The sequence below is a fragment of the Oncorhynchus mykiss genome, chromosome 11 (assembly GCF_013265735.2).
Source record: "Oncorhynchus mykiss isolate Arlee chromosome 11, USDA_OmykA_1.1, whole genome shotgun sequence".
Classification (NCBI taxonomy): domain Eukaryota; kingdom Metazoa; phylum Chordata; class Actinopteri; order Salmoniformes; family Salmonidae; genus Oncorhynchus; species Oncorhynchus mykiss.
Window position 1 is genome coordinate 73,004,690 of NC_048575.1, and position 22,715 is coordinate 73,027,404.

At 42.9% G+C, this 22,715-nt stretch overlaps 1 protein-coding gene across 12 annotated transcripts in view; it reads right to left on the reverse strand.

The window, feature by feature from the left end:
• The window catches only part of LOC110536366 (potassium channel subfamily T member 1), a 134,094-nt gene that overhangs the window by 76,514 nt on the left and 34,865 nt on the right, over positions 1-22,715 (reverse strand). For 7 of the 12 annotated variants that reach the window (XM_036936278.1, XM_036936275.1, XM_036936271.1 and 4 more), the window contains exon 4: positions 1,071-1,109. The exons of 3 other annotated variants lie outside the window; for them this stretch is intronic. In XM_036936278.1, the coding sequence (XP_036792173.1) occupies positions 1,071-1,109 (39 nt within the window). Of the gene's footprint in view, positions 1-1,070; positions 1,110-14,035; positions 14,414-22,715 lie in introns of those variants that run through there. 2 more of the 12 variants (XM_036936279.1, XM_036936276.1) reach the window with 1 other exon arrangement.

The window sequence follows — 22,715 nt, forward strand, 5'->3', positions numbered from 1 at the left end:
AGTAAGGCTGTAGTTTAATCTGGTGCTGAGACTAATACTGTAGTTTAATCTGGTGCTGAGAGTAAGGCTGTAGTTTAATCTGGTGCTGAGACTACGGCTGTAGTTTAATCTGGTGCTGAGACTAATGCTGTAGTTTAATCTGGTGCTGAGACTAATACTGTAGTTTAATCTGGTGCTGAGACTAATGCTGTAGTTTAATCTGGTGCTGAGAGTAAGGCTGTAGTTTAATATGGTGCTGAGACTAATACTGTAGTTTAATCTGGTGCTGAGACTAATGCTGTAGTTTAATCTGGTGCTGAGAGTAAGGCTGTAGTTTAATATGGTGCTGAGACTAATACTGTAGTTTAATCTGGTGCTGAGACTAATGCTGTAGTTTAATCTGGTGCTGAGAGTAAGGCTGTAGTTTAATACGGTGCTGAGACTAATACTGTAGTTTAATCTGGTGCTGAGAGTAAGGCTGTAGTTTAATCTGGTGCTGAGAGTAAGGCTGTAGTTTAATCTGGTGCTGAGACTATAGATGCATTACAAATGACACACTACCCACAGATGTAAATTAATTGAAAATGACATGGAAACAACATTGATTCAAGCAGTGTGTGTTCCCTTTACAGTTGCTTTTGACCATGGCCCATAGTATAGGCCAGGGATTATTTTATTTGTAACCTTTATTTAACTAGGCAAGTCAGTTAAGGACAAATTCTTATTTACAATGATAGTCTACTATCAGCGAGATAACTGCCTTGTTCAGGGGAAGGATGACAGATTTTTACCTTGTCAGCTCATGGATTCGATCCAGCAACCTTTCGGTTACTGGCCCAACACTCTAACCTTGGGGCGGCTACCTGCCGCCCCAGGGATAGAAGAACAACAAGCTGTGTGTGTTAATCAACCTCCCGTAAGAGGCCGGAGTCACAGGACACATGCCATGCCATGCTAGCATGATGCTGGAACTGTGTCCCGAATGGCACCCTATTCCTCACATAGCGCACTACTTTTGACCTGGGCCCTGGTCAAAAGTAGTGCACTATATAGGGAATAGGGTGCCATTTGGGATGCATCCTGGGACTTACTGGGCGTTGGTAGAGTCCATACTGTACTCTTCCTGATACCTATAGGCACAGTAGACAGATAGGGGACAGGTTAGGTCATTAGGAGGCAGGAAGGGAGGGAAGGCGGCATGCTTTCACAGAGGACATGCAAAACAGAAAAACAGAAGCGTCTCAGAGTAGGAGTGTCGATCTAGGATAACGACCCGGAAGAACTCAATCCTAGATTAGGATCACACATTAGGATTGACAGGGATTCTCGGATAAAATTATTTGATTAGTTTGGGAACAGACGGGAGACTGAATGCAAACCACAGGAGACCAGAGGATAGCAGCAGGAAGCAAAACCTACTGGGTCGGTCTCAATGGCTTCCACGTTCAAATGACGACAAATCGGACAAATTGGACAGATTCCGTACTGTAGCAGCTTGAATGGATGTATCGGGGTGACATTGAAATCAATCAACAAACAGAGAATGAACATGTTAAGAACATGTTGAGAATCAGAGACACTGTCAAACGTGAAAACGTCAGATTCTTCTAGATCTGTATCACACTTCATACTCAGGTAGATGGTAGTTAAAGGTATAAACCTCTAGGGGTTTGCTAATATGAATCATGAGAATCGAGAATCAACCACACCATTCCTATATTTACAATGTCCTTTTGATCAAACAGTCATAAGAATAAATGAATATGGACCAATTGAATTATTATGAAGAGTGCTCTGTATGACCAGTTCACTTGTCACGTCTTGACCTTAGAGACCCTTATTTATTCTCTATGTTTGGTTAGGTCAGGGTGTGACTCGGGTGGGAGAATCTATGTTGTTTTTGCCTAGTGTGGTTCCCAATCAGAGGCAGTTGTCTATCGTTGTCTCTGATTGGGGATCATATATAAGTTGTCATTTTCCGTTTGGGTTTTGTGGGGTGTTGTTTTCCGTTTAGTATCTGTGCCTGACCGAACTGTTCGGTTTCGTATTTGTTATTTTTGTTTGAGTGATTCTTGACAATAAAGATCATGAACACTTCCCACGCTGCGCTTTGGTCCACTCTTCCTTACGATGACGAGCGTGACATCACTAAATATGATCTTCTTCAAATCCAAAGAGATAAAACCCTTTTTGGATTTGTCACTTCTTATAGTCTCACAGAATGTAGAACCTACATTGAACACCACACATTGGCTGCAACTACAGGCTGAATGATAGAAAAGCTATTTCCATATTAAAATGTTATGGGATGCATTTTCTCCATTGTTTTTGATGGTAGGCCACTCTTGTAGGCTGTTATAACTGTAACTTAAAGTGGGTAGAGCCTCAGTGTTCACAGTAAAAGTAAGCCAGAAGTCAGAAGACGTGACATTTGCTCAGTGCCCCAAAATAATTTGAGGGAACATTGGGGGGTGTCCGCTTTGTTGTTGTTTCAACTGTTAATTGACAATTTAAATCTATTTTTGGAACACATTCCTGATCGAAGCATTTCTGAGGCCAAACTCTATAGAGCTGAACCTAAATGCCTGAGCTACACTCTATTCAGCCGGAATAAGGATGACGTGCTGCACATCACAATCAGGAAGTACTCAGGACCCAAGAGAGGTCCAGTACATTTAACATTTTAGTATTATTCAGAGCGACTTACAGGAGCAATTAGGGTTAATTGCCTCGCTCAAGTGAACATTAACAGATTTTTCACCTCGTCTGCTCTGGGATTTGGGTTACTGGCCCAACGCTCTTAACCACTAGGCAACCTGCTGCCAATAACCACTCAGGTGTGAACAGGGATGGAAGACAATACGTTTTACCAACACAACTCTAAACTAGAACTCAGGACCTTCTGAGTCTCTTAAGTCCTCTGTGACTGCCAAATAAACATCTTCACACACTGTAAAACCTATCTGAACCTCTTTATTTCCACATTCTCCAACACATTATCTATTACACCAGTGATTTTCAGTGTTTTCATTCAAATATATTTGTTGTTTGCCCTGAAAATCCCAATTTTGGCATGTCCCGCATCACGGGTAGCCAACCCTGTTCCTGGAGTCCTACAGGTACTGCAGGATCCTGTTCCAACTAGGCACCGCACCTGTTATGGCTAATTTAGTGAAATCGTCAACCCTGTTACGCTTAACTGTTACTTTCATTGGCCTTTTATAGCAAATTTTCTTAATTTAACCTCTTGAGATGGGAATACATGTTTTTTATTTAGTTGAACATTACTCTTTGTGTCAGAATTTTAAAATTAGGTGAAATAGTAATTTTCGACTAAATTACACTAGCCAAAAGGCCCTCTATTCGTGGAATGACCCAGCTGAGTGATTGAGTCAGGTGTTCTTGTCCAGGAATAGAACGAAGATGTTCACCTAATCAATCAAAACAGTCCGTTTGGTTTATTAAATTGGTTCAAATCAGTTAAAATTCCAACTGAAACTGAAAGTCTGTTGATAGTCAGAGCAAGGTACAGACCATCTACTGTATCGAGGTCGAAACTATCTAAATTAAGTGAGACCAATGTCACCATGGTAACAGGGTGTTGCTGTCACCAACTCTTTTTGAGTGTCAGTCTGTTTGATGGCAGTAGTTCAGGGCTCTGAAATGAACATAAACATAATACCTGAGATGTTCTTACTGTAATTAGCGCTGTCGATTCCATATCTGCTGCTACCACATCAAACACCGTCTCTATCTCTGCCTCTGCTATCAGAGGCATCACAGAGCGATAGAAGAGCCTGAATGTTTCTGTTGTCTTGGTAATCATGCAGGTAACCTATCATAAACACTGCCACACTCTTTAGCCCCCAAGGCATGCAACGCAGGAACAAATTGATTTTCACCTCACCTTGACAGTAGATCTGGCAAACTAACTGATAAAAAAACAACAACTGCTAGTGCTAAACTGGTGCTAAACACTGCAGGTATTGGAGAAATAACATAGATCCATGCTGTTGAACCTGTCTGAGTCCTCTGTCACCTGTCCTCTCAAGGACCTATTGAAATGTTATCCGACCACATGAGTCTCTGCAGTCATTTAGAGGGCTGCTGGGACTTGTAGTTTTCTATCTGTTTCCCAAAACTACACTTCCTTAGCCTGAGTAGCATTTGGCATTGAGTGCTCCAGAGGTGTACAAGCCAAGGGAAAGACACAGCTCATCATGACCACTGGAACAAGGCTTCCTGAAGTCACACCTACCTCTGGCAACATCTCTGAAGAATGACTCTCTGTTCTTATAGTCCAAAGGGACAGAACCTCCACAGTACAGTGACCTAAATATGCAATGAAAGGCATATGCATAAAGTGTGTACATGCATGTGTTCTGTCTGAGCATGTGTGCGTGTCCCTGAGAGGGAGAGATAACAGAGAGAGAACGGAGACATAAGAAAGAGAGAGAGAGAAAGAGAGCATTTTCTTTTCTGAAATGTGTCGGTAGCTCCTTGTCTCTGTCAGAACACATTAAATAGACCATCTTAATCCATAATAGCCCTTGTATAAGTAGGCTGTCCCGTTAATTCAGAACGCTATGCACTGTACCCTCCCTCTATGTTGTGTTTCTGACCTCTCCTTAACATCAATGTCTATAACCATGCTCTTTCGAGATGCTAGAATGTCCTGTATGTAGTTCTACCTACCTATGATTTCCCATGATTTCAGCTCTCCCTGTTAGCATTGGAATCCAGCTCCCATTGCAACTGGCTGTGATGGGAATAAAACTCCCTCACTGTGGTGTCTGACTGAGTTAGACAACGCCATGCCCTCTCTCTCTATTGATTCTCCTCTGACGGATGCTTTCAGGCACAGGGATGGGTGTAATATAGACAGTAGTTTGTGTGGACACACATAAACAGCCGAGACGCACGTGGGTTACACGCACGCATGCACGCTCACACACACGCACACACATGGCACACACACACACACTTCTATACTGAGTGAGTATTTGTGGCAGCTTTTAGCTCCACTTGACCATTTAAGCCTTTTTTTAAAAGCACATTTTCGTCAAGGAATGTGGGATTGTGGGTAGGAAGTCGCAACGCAACAATCACGACTATGTTTCCATGGGGGCTACTTCGCCTTTCAAGTCAATTGATGAGAAAGTGCTTCCGTCCCAGTTTAATATCGCCTTAATGATAACAAATGTTACAGAATTTACCCAGCGGACCACATTAAAACAGCTCATTAAGATGGAGTTGCTCAAAAGCAAGGACATCATAACTGTACAGTTATATTAAGAAAGAGCCGCTTTAAATATGCACCAGCACAGCAACATAGATGGACATTTCAGTTGCAAGTCCTTCTAGGCTGTAGCTTCAGTAACACTGAGGGAAAGAGGCAGCAGGTAATTGAGTTGAAGAGTTCTAGATCTGGTTGAATATCAAATAAGTTGTAGGCTAATTAAGGCAGTTAAAGATGCAACCAAAATCGCAATTAAATTGAGTAAATGGGCAGTTTAATAGGCATATACATGATTACAGATTAATTGATAAGAAGACATGCTATCCTTGAAGAGATCCTATAAGAGATCATAGATAACAGATCCTAGAAGAAATCATAGAAGAGATCATAGATAATAGATCATAGAAGAGATCATAGATAATAGATCCTAAAAGAGATCATAGATAATAGATCCTAGAAAAGATCCTAGATAATAGATCCTAGAAGAGATCCTAGAAAATAGATCCTAGAAGAGATCATAGATAATATATCCTAGAAGAGATCATAGATAATAGATCCTGGAAGAGATCATAGATAATATATCCTAGAAGAGATCATAGATAATAGATCCTAGAAGAGATCATAGATAATAGATCCTAGGAGAGATCATAGATAATAGATCCTAGGAGAGATCCTAGATAATAGATCATAGAAGAGATCATAGATAATAGATCCTAGAAGAGATCCTAGAAGAGATCATAGATAATAGATCCTAGAAGAGATCCTAGAAGAGATCATAGAAGAGATAATAGAAGAGATCATATATAATAGATCCTAGAATAGATCATAGATAATAGATCCTAGAAGAGACCCTAGAAGAGATCATAAATGATAGATCATAGAAAAGATCATAGATAATAGATCCTTGATCATAGAAGAGATCATATATAATAACTTGGGGTCGCGCTCTCTTCCCTCTAAAGGAAAAAAATACAGCATTGAGTTCAATCGACTAAGAAGCTCTTGTGTTTAACAAGGTAACCCCTTAACAAGGTGCTCTGGAGGTGTGGGGATATAATTTGTATCTGCAAAATAAAAAACATACTGCCAACTGTACCGGCAATGAGCCTTAATGTATACCGACTGGCACAACATACAGTATGTAAATTATGATAGTGGCCATATATTGAACAATGTCGGAATAGAATAGGCCAATATGCAATCATTTATTGTGGTGCAGGGGCCTTAGAAAGGATGTGTGATGTTGTAAGATATTAAGAGGACAGAGAATTAACAAACAGAAAGGACATTGTGTTTCAGTCATAGCCCTCACTTAGGCAGCAGCCACAGCCAGCAGAGCAACAAACAAAAATTCCTCTGCAATCCCTCACCAGCATCCATCCAGCCCTTCCTATCCCTGCAGACTTTCCTCGACAGAAGCTTTTGTACACCAGAGCAGTGTGATCCAGCCAGTCTTCACTGTCATGACATGTATGGGCACAGTGTCCTTGGGATCCGAAAAAGCTCTAGACTTAAAATGAAATACATCATCATTAACATCATTATCATTACAATGTCTGGCTGTAGTTGGAGAGGCAGTGTCAACTGTCAAGCCATGTGAAGGAGATGGCTATTATATCTGAGGCTGTGCTATGCAACAGGGAATGGGGGAGTGGGTGAATGAAGGAATGGGTGAGTGGGGGAATAGGCGAGTGGGGGAATAGGCGAGTGGGGGAATAGGTGAATGGGTGAGTGGGGGAATGAGTGAGTGTGGGAATGGGGGAGTTGGTGAATGGGTGAGTGAGGGAATGGGTGAGTGTGGGAATGGGGGAATAGGTGAATGGGTGAGTGAGGGAATGGGGGAATAGGTGAATGGGTGAGTGAGGGAATGGGTGAGTGTGGGAATGGGGGAGTTGGTGAATGGGTGAGTGAGGGAATGGGTGAGTGTGGGAATGGGGGAGTTGGTGAATGGATGAGTGAGGGAATGGGTGAGTGTGGGAATGGGGGAATAGGTGAATGGGTGAGTGTGGGAATGGGGGAATAGGTGAATGGGTGAGTGAGGGAATGGGGGAATAGGTGAATGGGTGAGTGAGGGAATGGGTGAGTGTGGGAATGGGGGAGTTGGTGAATGGGTGAGTGAGGGAATGGGTGAGTGTGGGAATGGGGGAGTTGGTGAATGGATGAGTGAGGGAATGGGTGAGTGTGGGAATGGGGGAATAGGTGAATGGGTGAGTGAGGGAATGGGGGAATAGGTGAATGGGTGAGTGTGGGAATGGGGGAATAGGTGAATGGGTGAGTGAGGGAATGGGGGAATAGGTGAATGGGTGAGTGTGGGAATGGGGGAATAGGTGAATGGGTGAGTGAGGGAATGGGGGAATAGGTGAATGGGTGAGTGTGGGAATGGGGGAATAGGTGAATGGGTGAGTGAGGGAATGGGTGAGTGTGGGAATGGGGGAGTTGGTGAATGGGTGAGTGAGGGAATGGGTGAGTGTGGGAATGGGGGAGTTGGTGAATGGGTGAGAGAGGGAATGGGTGAGTGGGTGTTCTTTAATAGAAGTCTTCACACAAAGTTGCCACATGCATAATTGACCCAAGCAGACTGCACACGGGACACAAATGCAGTTAATAAACGCTACAGGAAACCACTACAATACAGTCTATTAAACAACATGTGCCTCTTTGAGCTGCCCTTGTGACTCTTCAGTCACAAATGTGACAGGCCTATGCACAATTCACTACAGGCATCTCTGTCACAGACATGAAGTCTGGTAGCAATTCAGAGGCATGAGGTCTAGTTTCCTTTCCAGTCCCAATCCTACTGAAACACAAATCCCTGACTCCTGTTTTCTGTAATCCATAGGTTGCATTATAAAAGCATGTCTCTGGCCTACTATGCATGTCAAAATAGTGCAATATAATTTCCTCCGCTTCTCTGCGCTGTCTCATACTTGCTGCCCATAAGAGAGCTTTGGTATAAAAATTCTAATCAGCAAACGGTATGAGAGTAGATATGGATAATATTACACCCTCCCTTCCCCTCCCGTCTCCTCACCTCTCCTTTCCTTCCCTCGCTTCTCCTCCCCTCTCTTCACTCCTCCTCTCTCCTCTCATCTCTTCAATCCACTCCTTCCTCCCCTCTCCCCCCCCCTCTCCACCCCTCTTCTCTCCTCCTCTCTCCCCCTCTCCTCTCTTCACCCCTCCCCTCCCCTCTCCATATGGTAAACAGTTGGTCCCCATTAAGATACCTTGACATTTAAAACATGTCCTCTCTCTGTTATTCATGAGCTGATCTGCTATCCGTATAATCATCAGCTTGATTTTTCCAAATATAAGAGATATTCTATCATATTTTGAAGGAGGTTATCTAACTGGCTTAGCAACTTTGGTCATTTGAATTTTGTCTGAGTGCTGTTACAAAGTTATTACGATTGGACAATGCTATACTTTGGATGTGCTATGTGCGTCCTGTGCACACTCTGTGTGGTGATAGCTTCCTGCTGAAATGTGATGAATTAGTTGAGGAACATAATATCGATGGGAATTTATGAACGGCCTGTTTCGCAATTCACAACAATGTCGATCAAAGATAGTTACTTTATCATTACTGTCACGTTCTGACCTTTATTTCCTTTGTTTTGTAGTTATGTAGTATGGTCAGGGCGTGAGTTGGGTGGGCAGTCTATGTTTGTTTTTCTATGTTTTGGGGCATTTCTTTGTTTCGGCATAGTATGGTTCTCAATCAGAGGCAGGTGTCATTAGTTGTCTCTGATTGAGAATCATACTTAGGTAGCCTGGGTTGCACTGTTTGTTTGTGGGTGATTGTCTATGTTAGTGGCTTGTGTCAGCACAGGTCTCATTTTGTAGCTTCACGGCCGAATGTGGTTTATTGTTTTTGTTACTCGTTTGTATAGTGTTCAGTCTTTCTTTATTAAAGATTTACCATGGACACTTACCACGCCGCATATTGGTCCTCTGATCCTTTTCGCCTCTCCTCTTCAGATGAAGAGGAGGACGACCGTGACAATTACTACATAGGTTATCAGTTTCATTTGCTCTAAAATCTTTACTAGAGGTGCAGCCAAGCCGAAAAGGTGGCACAGTGACCTTCTTATTTGGGGTGAACCCTGGCATAGTGAGCACATGTTGGTTTTAAACGCTTTAATGGGAACTTCCGATATTTTTGGTATTTCCCGGGACTCTGGATACTGAAACTCCGGTTGCCATGTTAGGGAGACAGATGCAGGAATGCGTAATAGGTTTTTTATTATACCCAAATGACGGAGTGCCGCGTAAAGGCATGGGGACGAAGACCAAACAAACACGTAACAAAACACAGGGTAGTAACCCTAAACAAAAGAGCGAGGCGCACCTCGAATAAATAAGACACGCGTACAATGATACCACACGGGACGAGACACGTAATCATCTGCGCAATCCATAAGGGCGCGAAAGCCCAAAACACACAGCACAGGTACTCACACGCACCAACGGACATTGTAACAATAATCGACCGCCCAATGGAAACCAAAGGGCACATATATACAAATACAATCAGTGGGAATAGGGGCCAGGTGTGCATAAGGAAAGTTCCAGAGGGATCTGTGACACCAGTACTGAAACTTGATACAAGTGCCACAAAGAGGCACATAGGTAAATTATAGTTGGCCCAGAACAGAGCAGCACGGCTGGCCTTTAAATGTACACAGAGAGTTAACATCAATAACATGCATGTCAATCTCTGCTAGCTCAAAGTAGAGGAAAGATTGACTGCATTACATCGTTTTGTTCACTCGCTAGGTAGTTTTTCAATGTTAGTTTGAGTTTGCTGCAACCGTCTGCTGCTAGGCAGATTTTTTTTTAATCACAGACAAGCTGGTGCCCAGGTTACCATGGTAACAAACCATCCCTTACATGGGCAACTGAAAATGATTGTCTCACCTAATGATTGCGCTTGATTGAGCATGGATTACTCCCGAAAACTTTTATTCATGAATGTTTGGTAATTTCTTTTCATTAAAACACTCAAATATTTTAATTGTTCTCCTAGATTTATTTAGTACTCCTTGTACTTAGTACTCCTTGTCAAAAATGTCAGCGTAGAGCCCTGAACTCTAATAATATAAAAAACCTGTGCTACTCAGCATTTTGTGGCAGGATAGGCATTTTGTTGGTTCTTGATGGTTGGTTCTTGGTGAGTGGGTGAGAGGGTGAATGGGGGAATGGGTGAGTGGGTAAGTGGGGGAAAGGGGGAATGGGTGAGAGGGTGAATGGGGAAGTGGGTAAATGGGTAAGTGGGGGAAAGGGGGAGTGGGTGAGTGGGTGAGGGGGTGAATGGGGGAATGGGTGAGAGGGTGAGTGGGGGAATGGGTGAGAAGGTGAATGGGGGAATGGGTGAGTGGGTGAGTGGGGGAAAGGGTGAGTGGGTGAGTGGGTGAATGGGGGAATGGGTGAGAAGGGGAATGGGGGAATGGGTGAGTGGGTGAGTGGGGGAAAGGGTGAGTGGGTGAGTGGGTGAATGGGGGAATGGTAGTAAAGAAGATCTAATGATGAGGATCGTAATGAGATAAAAGCCCAGTTGCTTGGTGCTCTAGAATCTGGAGGAGGAATCTGGAGGAGGTAGTTAGCTACAGTATACATTTTTCTATCCCTCCCTATAGCGTAACAAATATGAGTAAGTAACATCTCAACAGAGCTTGTAGATGTCCACGCACTTCATATATTGTTTCATGATTAGGAACATTATTTTCCCCTGGTGCATATTAAACATGAGCAACTTCATCTGTATTTTAAGTTACCAGGCATGGGGCACAAGTTCTGGAAGCATAACACATAGCATATTCCCATAATCATTATATAATGTATCCCTAATGTATCAAACTTGAGTAACATCTCAATTGGTTCTGTAGGGATACAGATAAACCAACTTTCTCTGTCTTTTTTGTTTCATCAAACTCACTCAAGAGGCTTTGGTGACTGAGTATGTAAAGCTGCATGGGCTCCCAGTCATAAACACCATCAATATCATCTAAAAACAACCATCTTGTTCCTGCTAGCTGTGATGGGGACTATGTGTGAAACATGCACGCACAGACAGACCGGGCCTCTCTATAAGCTTCCCAAATGTTATCTTGTCTCAGATCCTAGGGCTGACAAAGTTTTCTCTCTCTCTCTCTCTCTCTCTCTCTCTCTCTCTCTCATCTCCGTTTAGAGGGACATCCCTGGATCTCTAACACACCATGGCATCTCTGTGAGTCTGTCAGGTGGATAAACAACAACAGGGGTTACAAACTAAGTAGGCAGGGTGGACTGGAGAGGACAGGACAGGGGAGGAGAGGTGAGGGGTGAGGAAAGGAGTGGGGAGGGGAGGAGAGAAGAGAGGGGAGGAGAGGGTTGAGGGGAGGCAAGGAGAGGAGGGGAGGGGAAGGCAGTAGAGGGGTGAAGAGAGGAGAGGACAGGGGAGGTGAGGGTAGGGTTGAAGAGAGAAGAGGGGAGGAGAGGAGGAGATAGGGGAAGGGGAGGGAAGAGAGGGGTAAAGAGAGGAGAAGACAGGAGAGGAGAGGGGATGAGAGAGGAGGAGAGAAGAGAGGAGAGGAGGGGAGAGGGGAAGGGAGGAGAGGGGTGAAGAAATGAGAAGAGAGGGGATGAGAGAGGAGGAGAGAAGAGAGGAGAGGGGACGAAAGGAGAGGGGTGAGGAGAGGTGAGGGTTGAGGAGAGTAGAGGAGGTACTCCAGAGGCTTTGTGAACTGCTACAGTTGTTCTACAGTATACAAGCTACTTCACTCAGACCCCAAAAAGCCACTGCTGCATTTTCAGATGGTGATGGTGCAGCATTGTGTCTTTCGAGTTCTACCTGTATTAGTGATGTGAGATCCTGCCTTTGAAAAATGAACATAAGAAGGACTGTATGTGGAGTGGACACTGTCTATCATTCAAAGGCAGTATACTGTATATCTTTATGTTTGAAGCCTGAAATGTGGCAAAAGGTCGCAAAGTTCAAGGGGGCCGAATACTTTCGCAAGGCACTGTATATAAGCAGTATACTATAGCCATTTCTTATTTAAATAGCTTTCACAGAAGTCTTGTGGTAAGAGAGAATGATTAACAGTTAGTGAATAGTTCATGATGGCACTGGTCTTAAGGACATGGGTCTTTATAGTAGGCCTACCTGGGTACATGTACAGTATGTGGATGCAATATCAAACTAAACATCACAGGCATTATAGAACTGTGGCAAACCGCTCTAATGAACAAAATTGACCACCAACCTGGCTTTGCCCCTCCGGCTTTTGCTAAACAGCAGAAATACTGTAGCAGACTCTAAACATTATTGTTTAGTAGTCCCATTCATGTAGTCCCATTCACAGAGAGCTGCATCTCCCCCTTAATGAAACCATGTAGTCCCATTCACAGAGAGCTGCATCTCCCCCTTAATTAAACCATGTTGTCCCATTCACAGAGAGCTGCATCTCCCCCTTAATTAAACCATGTAGTCCCATTCACAGAGAGCTGCATCTCTCCCTTAATGAAACCATGTTGTCCCATTCACAGAGAGCTGCATCTCCCCCTTAATGAAACCATGTAGTCCCATTCACAGAGAGCTGCATCTCTCCCTTAATGAAACCATGTAGTCCCATTCACAGAGAGCTGCATCTCTCCCTTAATTAAACCATGTTGTCCCATTCACAGAGAGCTGCATCTCCCCCTTAATTAAACCATGTTGTCCCATTCACAGAGAGCTGCATCTCCCCCTTAATGAAACCATGTAGTCCCATTCACAGAGAGCTGCATCTCTCCCTTAATGAAACCATGTAGTCCCATTCACAGAGAGCAGCATCTCTCCCTTAATGAAACCATGTAGTCCCATTCACAGAGCTGCATCTCTCCCTTAATTAAACCATGTTGTCCCATTCACAGAGAGCTGCATCTCCCCTTAATTAAACCATGTAGTCCCATTCACAGAGAGCTGCATCTCTCCCTTAATGAAACCATGTAGTCCCATTCACAGAGAGCAGCATCTCATTTGACTAACAAATACGCTGGGAAGTTCAGCACCCAGGTACACTACTCCAGTGCCATTTCTGATTTGCTCTGACAGACATGTAAGCTGCACACACACTCACATGCATACACAATCACCTGAGGTTTGCATTGCAAAGCAGCTAGTCTATAATGTTGATAACAATATATTAACTCACTGGAATGAGCAAAAATATTCATACAAAGTGTCAACCTGTGGCAACCAACACAGCGATTGTATCTTCGATACATCTTCATTTACCATGATATATGATATTGCTTCTGACATGTATAGTTGCATTGTTAGAGTTGCAGCATCTTCAGAATTGCATAAGCTTTGCACAGAACGTACTGCAGACATAAATAAAACCTCAGAAAAACCTAGGATAGGATGCTGAGAAAAATATGACTGACAGGAAGAGGATGGTTGAGTCAAACACTGAGCCAATTTGAGCTACTGTAACAGTGCCATTGTGTGCTGTCGGTGTTGACAATCTGTCACAAATCAGATTCATGAACCGAGCATATCCTGTGTCAAAATTACCAGCATGAGAACAGAGACAGCTACCTCCCGGCGAGCCACGGTTATGTCATTCAAATATTTTCCTTATAGTCGATTATTGAATCTATATATACGATATAAATTTAGCCTAATGATAAATGCACATTCTTTGCCTAAAGATAAGGATCTATGGGATCATTAAACTGCGCTTTACCGCTCGCGACACCACATCGGTTTGTGAAGATGCTGCAGGTTTGATATCGAACTGGTACTCTGAGTCTGAGACATGCAGCGGCTTCATGCGGGTCTATCTGGGGTACCTTTGCCCAGCATCACTCCCAAAAGAACCCATCGTCCGTATCGGCATCGACGGGTTGACCCAAGTCGGCTCCTCTGAGGATTTCGTGGCCTCGGTCTTGACGTCTGGGTCTATCTCCGAGGGAGACGGTGTGAGTTTAGCGCCTGCCATCTTTACTTCTCCCGCTCCTAAGTTAACTCCAGCGGAGAATTTCCAATATGTTACCTCTCTCTTGTCAATACCAGATAATGGAATCAGCAGCGACTAAAAGTGAAACCCGCATCCTGAATGCACTACCGCTGCAAGTAAGACCAAGGTAGACTTCCCCTTCCTTTCTGCAATAGTCTACTAAATCCTCTGAGAAAGTGCTGTGTGCTTCTTGTGATTCAGCAGCACTCCATCCTTTAGAGATGTGTGCTCCGTTGCGTCTTAGCCTGCTCGAGTCGTCATCCCAACGTCAAACCATTCGACCCAGTAGACTGGCGCCTCTTGTTGCAACTGTAGCTGCAACATTATTCATTGATTTTGAAAGGGGGATATGTTCAAATGTGTTTTCTAATCATTTAAAATGGTATCAGCTGTCATTCGATGCACCTAAACATGATGTGTACTAACAGTTACATTTGTACAGTGTAAAGTGCCATTACTGCATTGTGAACACTTTTACATAATGCATCGAATCACTGTGACTTATTTGTTTACAAAGCAAAAGTGATGGATGACTCATTCATACTGTGACATCTCAGTAATGCATCAGCAATCGTCACCAGATATGACACTTCTATAATCAATCATCAACATCAGTCAGTGACAGATCTGCAGAAGGCTACCAGTATCATCTAAATTGAGTAGTCAGTTACATTGCAGACACAGCAGATGCAGCAGTCCAGACCCACAGGCTGTTGATGAACAGCTGCACACTAGCAGGCTTGTATGCACTTAATACAGGACATGATTTATAACTCTGAAACAGAAATGAAAAAAATCCATTGCTCACCACAAATGTTCAGGAGCACTGCACTGCAGATAATGCTTGTATACACTTAATACAATACATAATGATAGGCTACCAAAACCAAAATTAAAGATTCACCTCCTCACAATATATTGTACAAAAACATTACTGAACCCTAAAACCTTTTGTTCTGTAGGTCAATAAAAGGAAATACTAAGACAGCTTGTCACAAACACATTGTAGATTGATGAGTAGATGTGTTATTCAAACTCAGATTGAAGATATCACCCATTATCTTTGTGTTTGGTTTTGATTTTTATTGAAAACTGAAGCGGAATAAGACAAGTGAAGGAGGATTAGGTCTAGTATTAAAAAATGTGAAGGGAAGTGTGATATAACTGTGATGGAGACTAAGGGAAGTGTGATATAAATGGAATAGAGACGAAGGGAAGTGTGATATAACTGTGATGGAGACTAAGGGAAGTGTGATATAAATGGAATAGAGACGAAGGGAAGTGTGATATACAGTGGGGCAAAACAGTATTTAGTCAGCCACCAATTGTGCAAGTTCTCCCACTTAAAAAGATGAGAGAGGCCTGTAATTTTCACCATAGGTACACTTCAACTATGACAGACAAAATGAGAAGAAAAACAATCCAGAAAATCACATTGTAGGATTTTTAATGAATTTATTTGCAAATTATGGTGGAAAATAAGTATTTGGTCATATACAAACAAGCAAGATTTCTGGCTCTCACAGACCTGTAACTTCTTTAAGAGGATCATCTGTCCTCCACTCGTTACCTGTATTAATTGCACCTGTTTGAACTTGTTATCAGTATAAAAGACACCTGTCCACAACCTCAAACAGTCACACTCCAAACTCCCTATGGCCAAGACCAAAGAGCTATCAAAGGACACCAGAAACAAAATTGTAGACCTGCACCAGGCTGGGAAGACTGAATCTGCAATAGGTAAGCAGCTTGGTTTGAAGAAAGCAACTGTGGGAGCAATTATTAGGAAATGGAAGACATACAAGACCACTGATAATCTCCCTCGATCTGGGGCTCCACGCAAGATCTCACCCCGTGGGGTCAAAATGATCACAAGAACGGTGAGCAAAAATCCCAGAACTACACGGGGGACCTAGTGAATGACCTGCAGAGAGCTGGGACCAAAGTAACAAAGCCTACCATCAGTAACACACTACGCCGCCAGGGACTCAAATCCTGCAGTGCCAGACGTGTCACCCTGCGTAAGCCAGTACATGTCCAGGCCCGTCTGAAGTTTGCTAGAGAGCATTTGGATGATCCAGAAGAAGATTGGGAGAATGTCATATGATCAGATGAAACCAAAATAGAACGTTTTGGTAAAAACTCAACTGGTCGTGTTTGGAGGACAAAGAATGCTGAGTTGCATCCAAAGAACACCATACCTACTGTGAAGCATGGGGGTGGAAACATCATGCTTTGGGGCTGTTTTTCTGCAAAGGGACCAGGACGACTGATCCGTGTAAAGGAAAGAATGAATGGGGACATGTATTGTGAGATTTTGAGTGAAAACCTCCTTCCATCAGCAAGGGCATTGAAGATGAAACGTGGCTGGGTCTTTCAGCATGACAATGATCCCAAACACACCGCCCGGGCAACGAAGGAGTGGCTTCGTAAGAAGCATTTCAAGGTCCTGGAGTGGCCTAGCCAGTCTCCAGATCTCAACCCCATAGAACATCTTTGGAAGGAGTTGAAAGTCCGTGTTGCCCAGCAACAGCCCCAAAACATCACTGCTCTAGAGGAGATCTGCATGGAGGAATGGGCCAAAATACCAGCAACAGTGTGTGAAAACCTTGTGAAGACTACCAGAAAACGTTTGACCTCTGTCATTGCCAACAAAGGGTATATAACAAAGTATTGAGATAAACTTTTGTTATTGACCAAATACTTATTTTTCACCACAATTTTCAAATAAATTCATAAAAAATCCTACAATGTGATTTTCTGGGGAAAAAAAATCTCATTTTTTTCTGTCATAGTTGAAGTGTACCTATGATGAAAATTACAGGCCTCTCTCATCTTTTTAATTGGGAGAACTTGCACAATTGGTGGCTGACTACATACTTTTTTGCCCCACTGTAAATGGAATAGAGACGAAGGGAAGTGTGATATAAATATGATGGAGACTAAGGGAAGTGTGATATAAATTGAATAGAGACGAAGGGAAGTGTGATATAAATGTGATGGAGACTAAGGGAAGTGTGATATAAATGGAATAGAGACAAAGGGAAGTGTGATATAAATAAGATGGAGATGGAAGAGAAGTGTGATATAAATGTGATGGAGATGGAAGAGAAGTGTGATATAAATGTGATGGATATGGAAGGGAAGTGTGATATAAAAGTGACTGAGACGAAGGGAAGTGTGATATAAATATGATGGAGACTAAGAGAAGTGTGATATAAATGTGATGGAGATGGAAGAGAAGTGTGATATAAATGTGATGGATATGGAAGGGAAGTGTGATATAAAAGTGACTGAGACGAAGGGAAGTGTGATATAAATGGAATAGTGACGAAGGGACGTTTGATATAAATGTGATCGAGATGGAAGGGAAGTGTGATATAAAAGTGACTGAGACGAAGGGAAGTGTGATATAAATGGAATAGTGACGAAGGGACGTGTGATATAAATGTGATAGAGATGGAAGGTAGTGCAAGAAAAAAGTCATTTAGAATGAAGGCTGTGAAAGGGATGAGGAGAAAAATATGTGATGAGTAGAGTACACAGACTGCACAGAGACACCTGTTGGTGATGGAGAGAACTGCAGGCCTAACTCTAGCCTTACAGACACTGAGCAGTAGCAGCAAGCTACCAGAAGGAGACAACTGAATGATGGGCAAATATGTATAATATATATATAATGTAGCTGTAAATATGTATACTGGAACAACTGCCGATATACACTTAGTGTAAACAACATTATGAACACCTGCTCTTTCCATGACATAGATTTACCAGGTAAATCCAGGTGAAAGCTATGATCCCTTATTGATGTCACTTCTTAAATCCACTTCAATCAGTGTAGATGAAGGGGAGGAGACAGGTTAAATTAGGATTCTTACATTTTGAGACAATTGAGACGTGGATTGTATATGTGTGCCATTCAGAGGGTGAATGGGCAAGACAAAAAATGTAAGTGCTTTTGAACGAGGCATTGTAGTAGGTGCCAGGCGCACCGGTTTGTGTCAAGAACTGCAACGCTGCTGGGTTTTTCACGCTCAACAGTTTCCTGTGTGTATCAAGAATGGTCCACCACCCAAAGGACATCGAGACAACTTGACACAACTGTGAGAAGCATTGGGGTCAACATATGGAACACTTTAGACACCTTGTAGAGTCCATGCACTGATGAATTTAGGCTGTTCTGGGGGCAAAAGGTGGGGTGCAACTCAATATTAAGAAGGTGTCCTTAATATTTTGTCCACTCAGCGTAGAATAGAAATATAACTGCAACAGGAGCAGACAGACACAACTGAATTGTATTTGAATCAGTATTTGATGGGCAAATATGGCCAATAGCTCATAGGACAAGTTGCTTCATTGAATCAGTGAATATGTATGCAACAGTTGGGATTCACTCTCGCTTGGGAACCCAACATCTTAACCAATAGCCCAACTATTGGGCTTTACTGTTGAGGCTCAGGCAGGGCTAGGTCATGATGGTGTGATTTCAAATCACCTCTGCTACAACAACATACAATAACAACATACAACATACTGTAGAGTTGTTAGCAGACTGAAAAGTCAGGTGATTGAACAGTTGGCAGGTTGAACAGTCAGTAAATTGAACAGTCAGCTGATTGAACCGTTAATGGGGTGAACAGTCAGCATGTTAAACATTCAGCTGATTGAACAGTCAGCAGATTCAACAGTCAACTGGTTGAACAGTCAAGTTCCTTGGTGTCCACATCAACCTCAAACTAGAATGGTCCAAACACAGCAAGACAGTCGTGAAGAGGGCACAACAAAGCCTATTCCCCCTCAGGAAACTAAAAAGATTTGGCATGGGTTCTGAGATCCTCAAAATGTTCTACAGCTGCAACATCGAGAGATGGTTGCATCACTGCCTGGTACGGCAACTGCTAGGCCTCTGACCGCAAGGCACTACAGAGGGTAGTGCGTACGGCCCAGTACATCACTGGGGCTAAGCTACCTGCCATCCATGACCTCTACACCAGGCGGTGTAGAGGTCTTACAAATTGTCAAAGACCCCAGCCACCCCAGTCATAGAATGTTCTCTCTACTACCACATGGCAAGCGGTACCGGAGTGCCAAGTCTAGGACAAAAAGGCTTCTCAAAAGCCATAAGACTCCTGAACAGGTAATAAAATGGCTACCCGGACTATTTGCATTGTGTGCCCCCCAACCTCTCTTTTACACTGCTTTTACTCTCTGTTTATCATATATGCATAGTCACTTTAACTATACATTCATGTACATACTTCCTCAATTGGGCCGACCAACCTGTGCTTCCGCACATTGGCTAACCGGGCAATCTGCATTGTGTCCCACCACCCACCACCCACCAACCCCTCTTTTACACTACTGCTCCTCTCTGTTCATCAAATATACATCATCACTTTAACCATATCTACATGTACATACTACCTCAATCAGCCTGACAAACCGGTGTCTGTATGTAACCTCGCTACTTTTATAGCCTCGCTACTGTATGTAGCCTGTCTTTTTACTGTTGTTTTGTTTCTTTACCTACCTATTGTTCACCTAATACCTTTTTTTTGCACTATTGGTTAGAGCCTGAAAGTAAGTACAGTATTTCACTGTAAGGTCTACCTGTTGTTTTCGGCGCATGTGACAAATAAACTTTGATTTGATTTGATTCACCAGTCAGCAGGTTGAACAGTCAGCTGATTGAACAGTCAGCAGATTGAACCGTCAGATAATTGATAATGGGCCTTTTGGGATTGGGTCAGAAAGGTCCCCTTAAAACGACCACATTCAGACACTGAAAAAAAGGCTCATTTTCAGCCAGACTAGCAGTGTGCCTCCCTACCTCATTCTAGGCTGCAGATGGGAGCAGAGAGCCACAGCACCACTGGTCTGTCAAATCAAATTAGAACCAAACAGCTTCAAGCTCCCCAGGGTCCATGACACCACAGCTGTCTGCTTCAACATAACATGGCCAGAGTGGGAGACAGGCTACCTAGTCAACACCACTGCCACTATGGCAAAAACACATATCCACACACATTGTAACGGTATTCTTCGTCCTCCTCTGACGAGGAGTATGAAATGTCGGACCAATGCGCAGCGTGGTATGTGTTCATGATGATTTATTATGCCGAACACTGAAAATACAAAATAACAACGTGAAAATAAACAAAAACCGAAACAGTCCTGTAATATCCACATAAAACACTAAAACACTAAAACAGAAAATAATCACCCACAAAACACAGGTGGAAAAAGGCTACCTCAGTATGATTCTCAATCAGAGACAACGAACGACACCTGCCTCTGATTGAGAACCATACCAGGCCAAACACATAAACACAACATTGAAAAAAGAACATAGACTACCCACCCCAAATCACGCCTTGACCAAACTAAAACAAAGACATAACAAAGGAACTAAGGTCAGAACGTGACACACATACAGTGCATTTGTAAAGTAATTAGACCCCTTGACTTTTTCCACATCTTGGTTTCATCAGACCAGTGTCGTGACGTGACTATCATTAATGCGATTACAGCTATTTTATCAAATAAATTAACTATGTTTAATTATTACGTGATTAAATTAATCATGTAACAATTAATTCATTAGTAACTTGGGGCACCACGGAAAAAGTTTTAATGAGTTACTGTTTCCTGAATTAACTCAAGAATATATCAGAATATATTGTTATCATACCAGTCATCCGGATTTAGAAATGCAACATATATTTAGCTTAGCTTCTCTCTGTTGAAACCACTCGATCCGTCTGTGACAAATAGTTAGACAGAAAGTCTCTGGTTGTGTAAGTCTCTCGTTGTCTACCAGAGGTCACAATGTCCTCAGTTGTAGGCCTCTTTGTCTCTGACTGTTCATTCCATTGATAAGATCTTTCTTGTGTCTTTGGTCAAAGTTCTAGACTACTTTACATTACCCAGCTGCAGACTGAGAATGTCTGGTATAGTCTTCGCCTTCTGCACTCGTCGAGTTTCAGAGGGTCTTACCATTTCGCAACATTCAGCTCACGCTGGTCTGTATTTAAATTGCAACCATTTCAACATGTAGCCACGCGTAGCTACTTCTACACGTTGGTCTGATAAAGTCTAACCATTCGTGACCATTCGTGACATAAGGCTCAACACCATCCGCCTGCTTGGTCTCAATGGTTGATTATTCAGGGTTCAGCTCCCAACCATTTTACACGCCAGTAGCAACCCGGCAATGTACTGGTCTAATGTAAATTTCGTTAGCAGTCCTTTTATGTACTCGCCTTGAAGGGCGGTTCCAGCATGTTGCCACAATTTCTGTGCTCATGTGGGCGTGGTTACTGACTTTGCAAAAGTTTATATAAAAACAATTCTCATTTAGAAGGCTAAAATCACATTTCATCTTCTCATAAAAATAGTTGAATATTTAATCTTATAAGTTTTACAACATTTAGATGTACTGTCCCTCCCCTTAGGTTTTAAGGTAAGACCCAGATGCAGACTGTGTCGGAGTAACAATGTTTATTATGGCAACAGGTCAGGCAAATGACAGGTCAAGGCAAGCAGGGGTTGATAACCAGAGTAGTGAGGGAAAGGTGCTGGCAGGCTTAGGGTCGGGTCAGGCAGAGGTTGGTAATCCAGAGGTGGGGCAAAGGTACAGGATGGCAGGCAGGCTCAGGGGCAGGAAGGCGAGCTCAGAGATGGGACAGGCAAGGGTCAAAACCAGGAGGGCGAGAAGAAAAGAGAATGGGTAGAAGCAGGAGCTGAGCTGAAAAACGCTGGTTGACTTGACAAACAAGACGAACTGGCAAAAGACAAACAGAAAACACGGGTATAAGTACCCAGGGGATAATGGGGAAGATGGGCGACACCTGGAGGGGGGTTGGAATCAAGCACAAGGGCGGATGAAACAGATCAGGGCGTGACATGTAAACCTGATTACTAATTTGTAGAGGTACAGTTATTATGTTACACCGTCCTTAATGATATCACAAAACAATACACTTTTGACAGGCTGCATCGTTTGGATCCCCACCAACCATTCCAGGCATGTGGATTTGAGAACTAATCTTCCAATGCCCAATCTTTAGATGTTTGAAGTTTTGGCAAGATTCTCTCTTTACACACAAAGGATTTTTGATTTCTCTATACTGCAGTGCACGAGAGAGAAACTTTACAACCGACATTAAAGTCATAGAATGTTGTTTAGATGTTTTAACAACTTGATTGGAGTACACATGTGGTAAATTCAATTGATTGGACATGATTTGGAAAGGCACACACCTGTCTATATAAGGTCCCACAGTTGAGTGCATGTCAGAGCAAAAACCAAGCCATGAGGTCGAAGGAATTGTCCGTAGAGTTCCAAGAGAGGATTGTGTCGAGACACAGATCTGGGGAAGGATACCAAAAAATGTCTGCAGCATTGAAGGTCCCCAAGAACACAGTGGCCTCCATCATTCTTAAATGGAAGAAGTTTGGAATCACCAAGACTCTTCCTAGATCTGTCAGCCTGGCCATACTGAGCAATT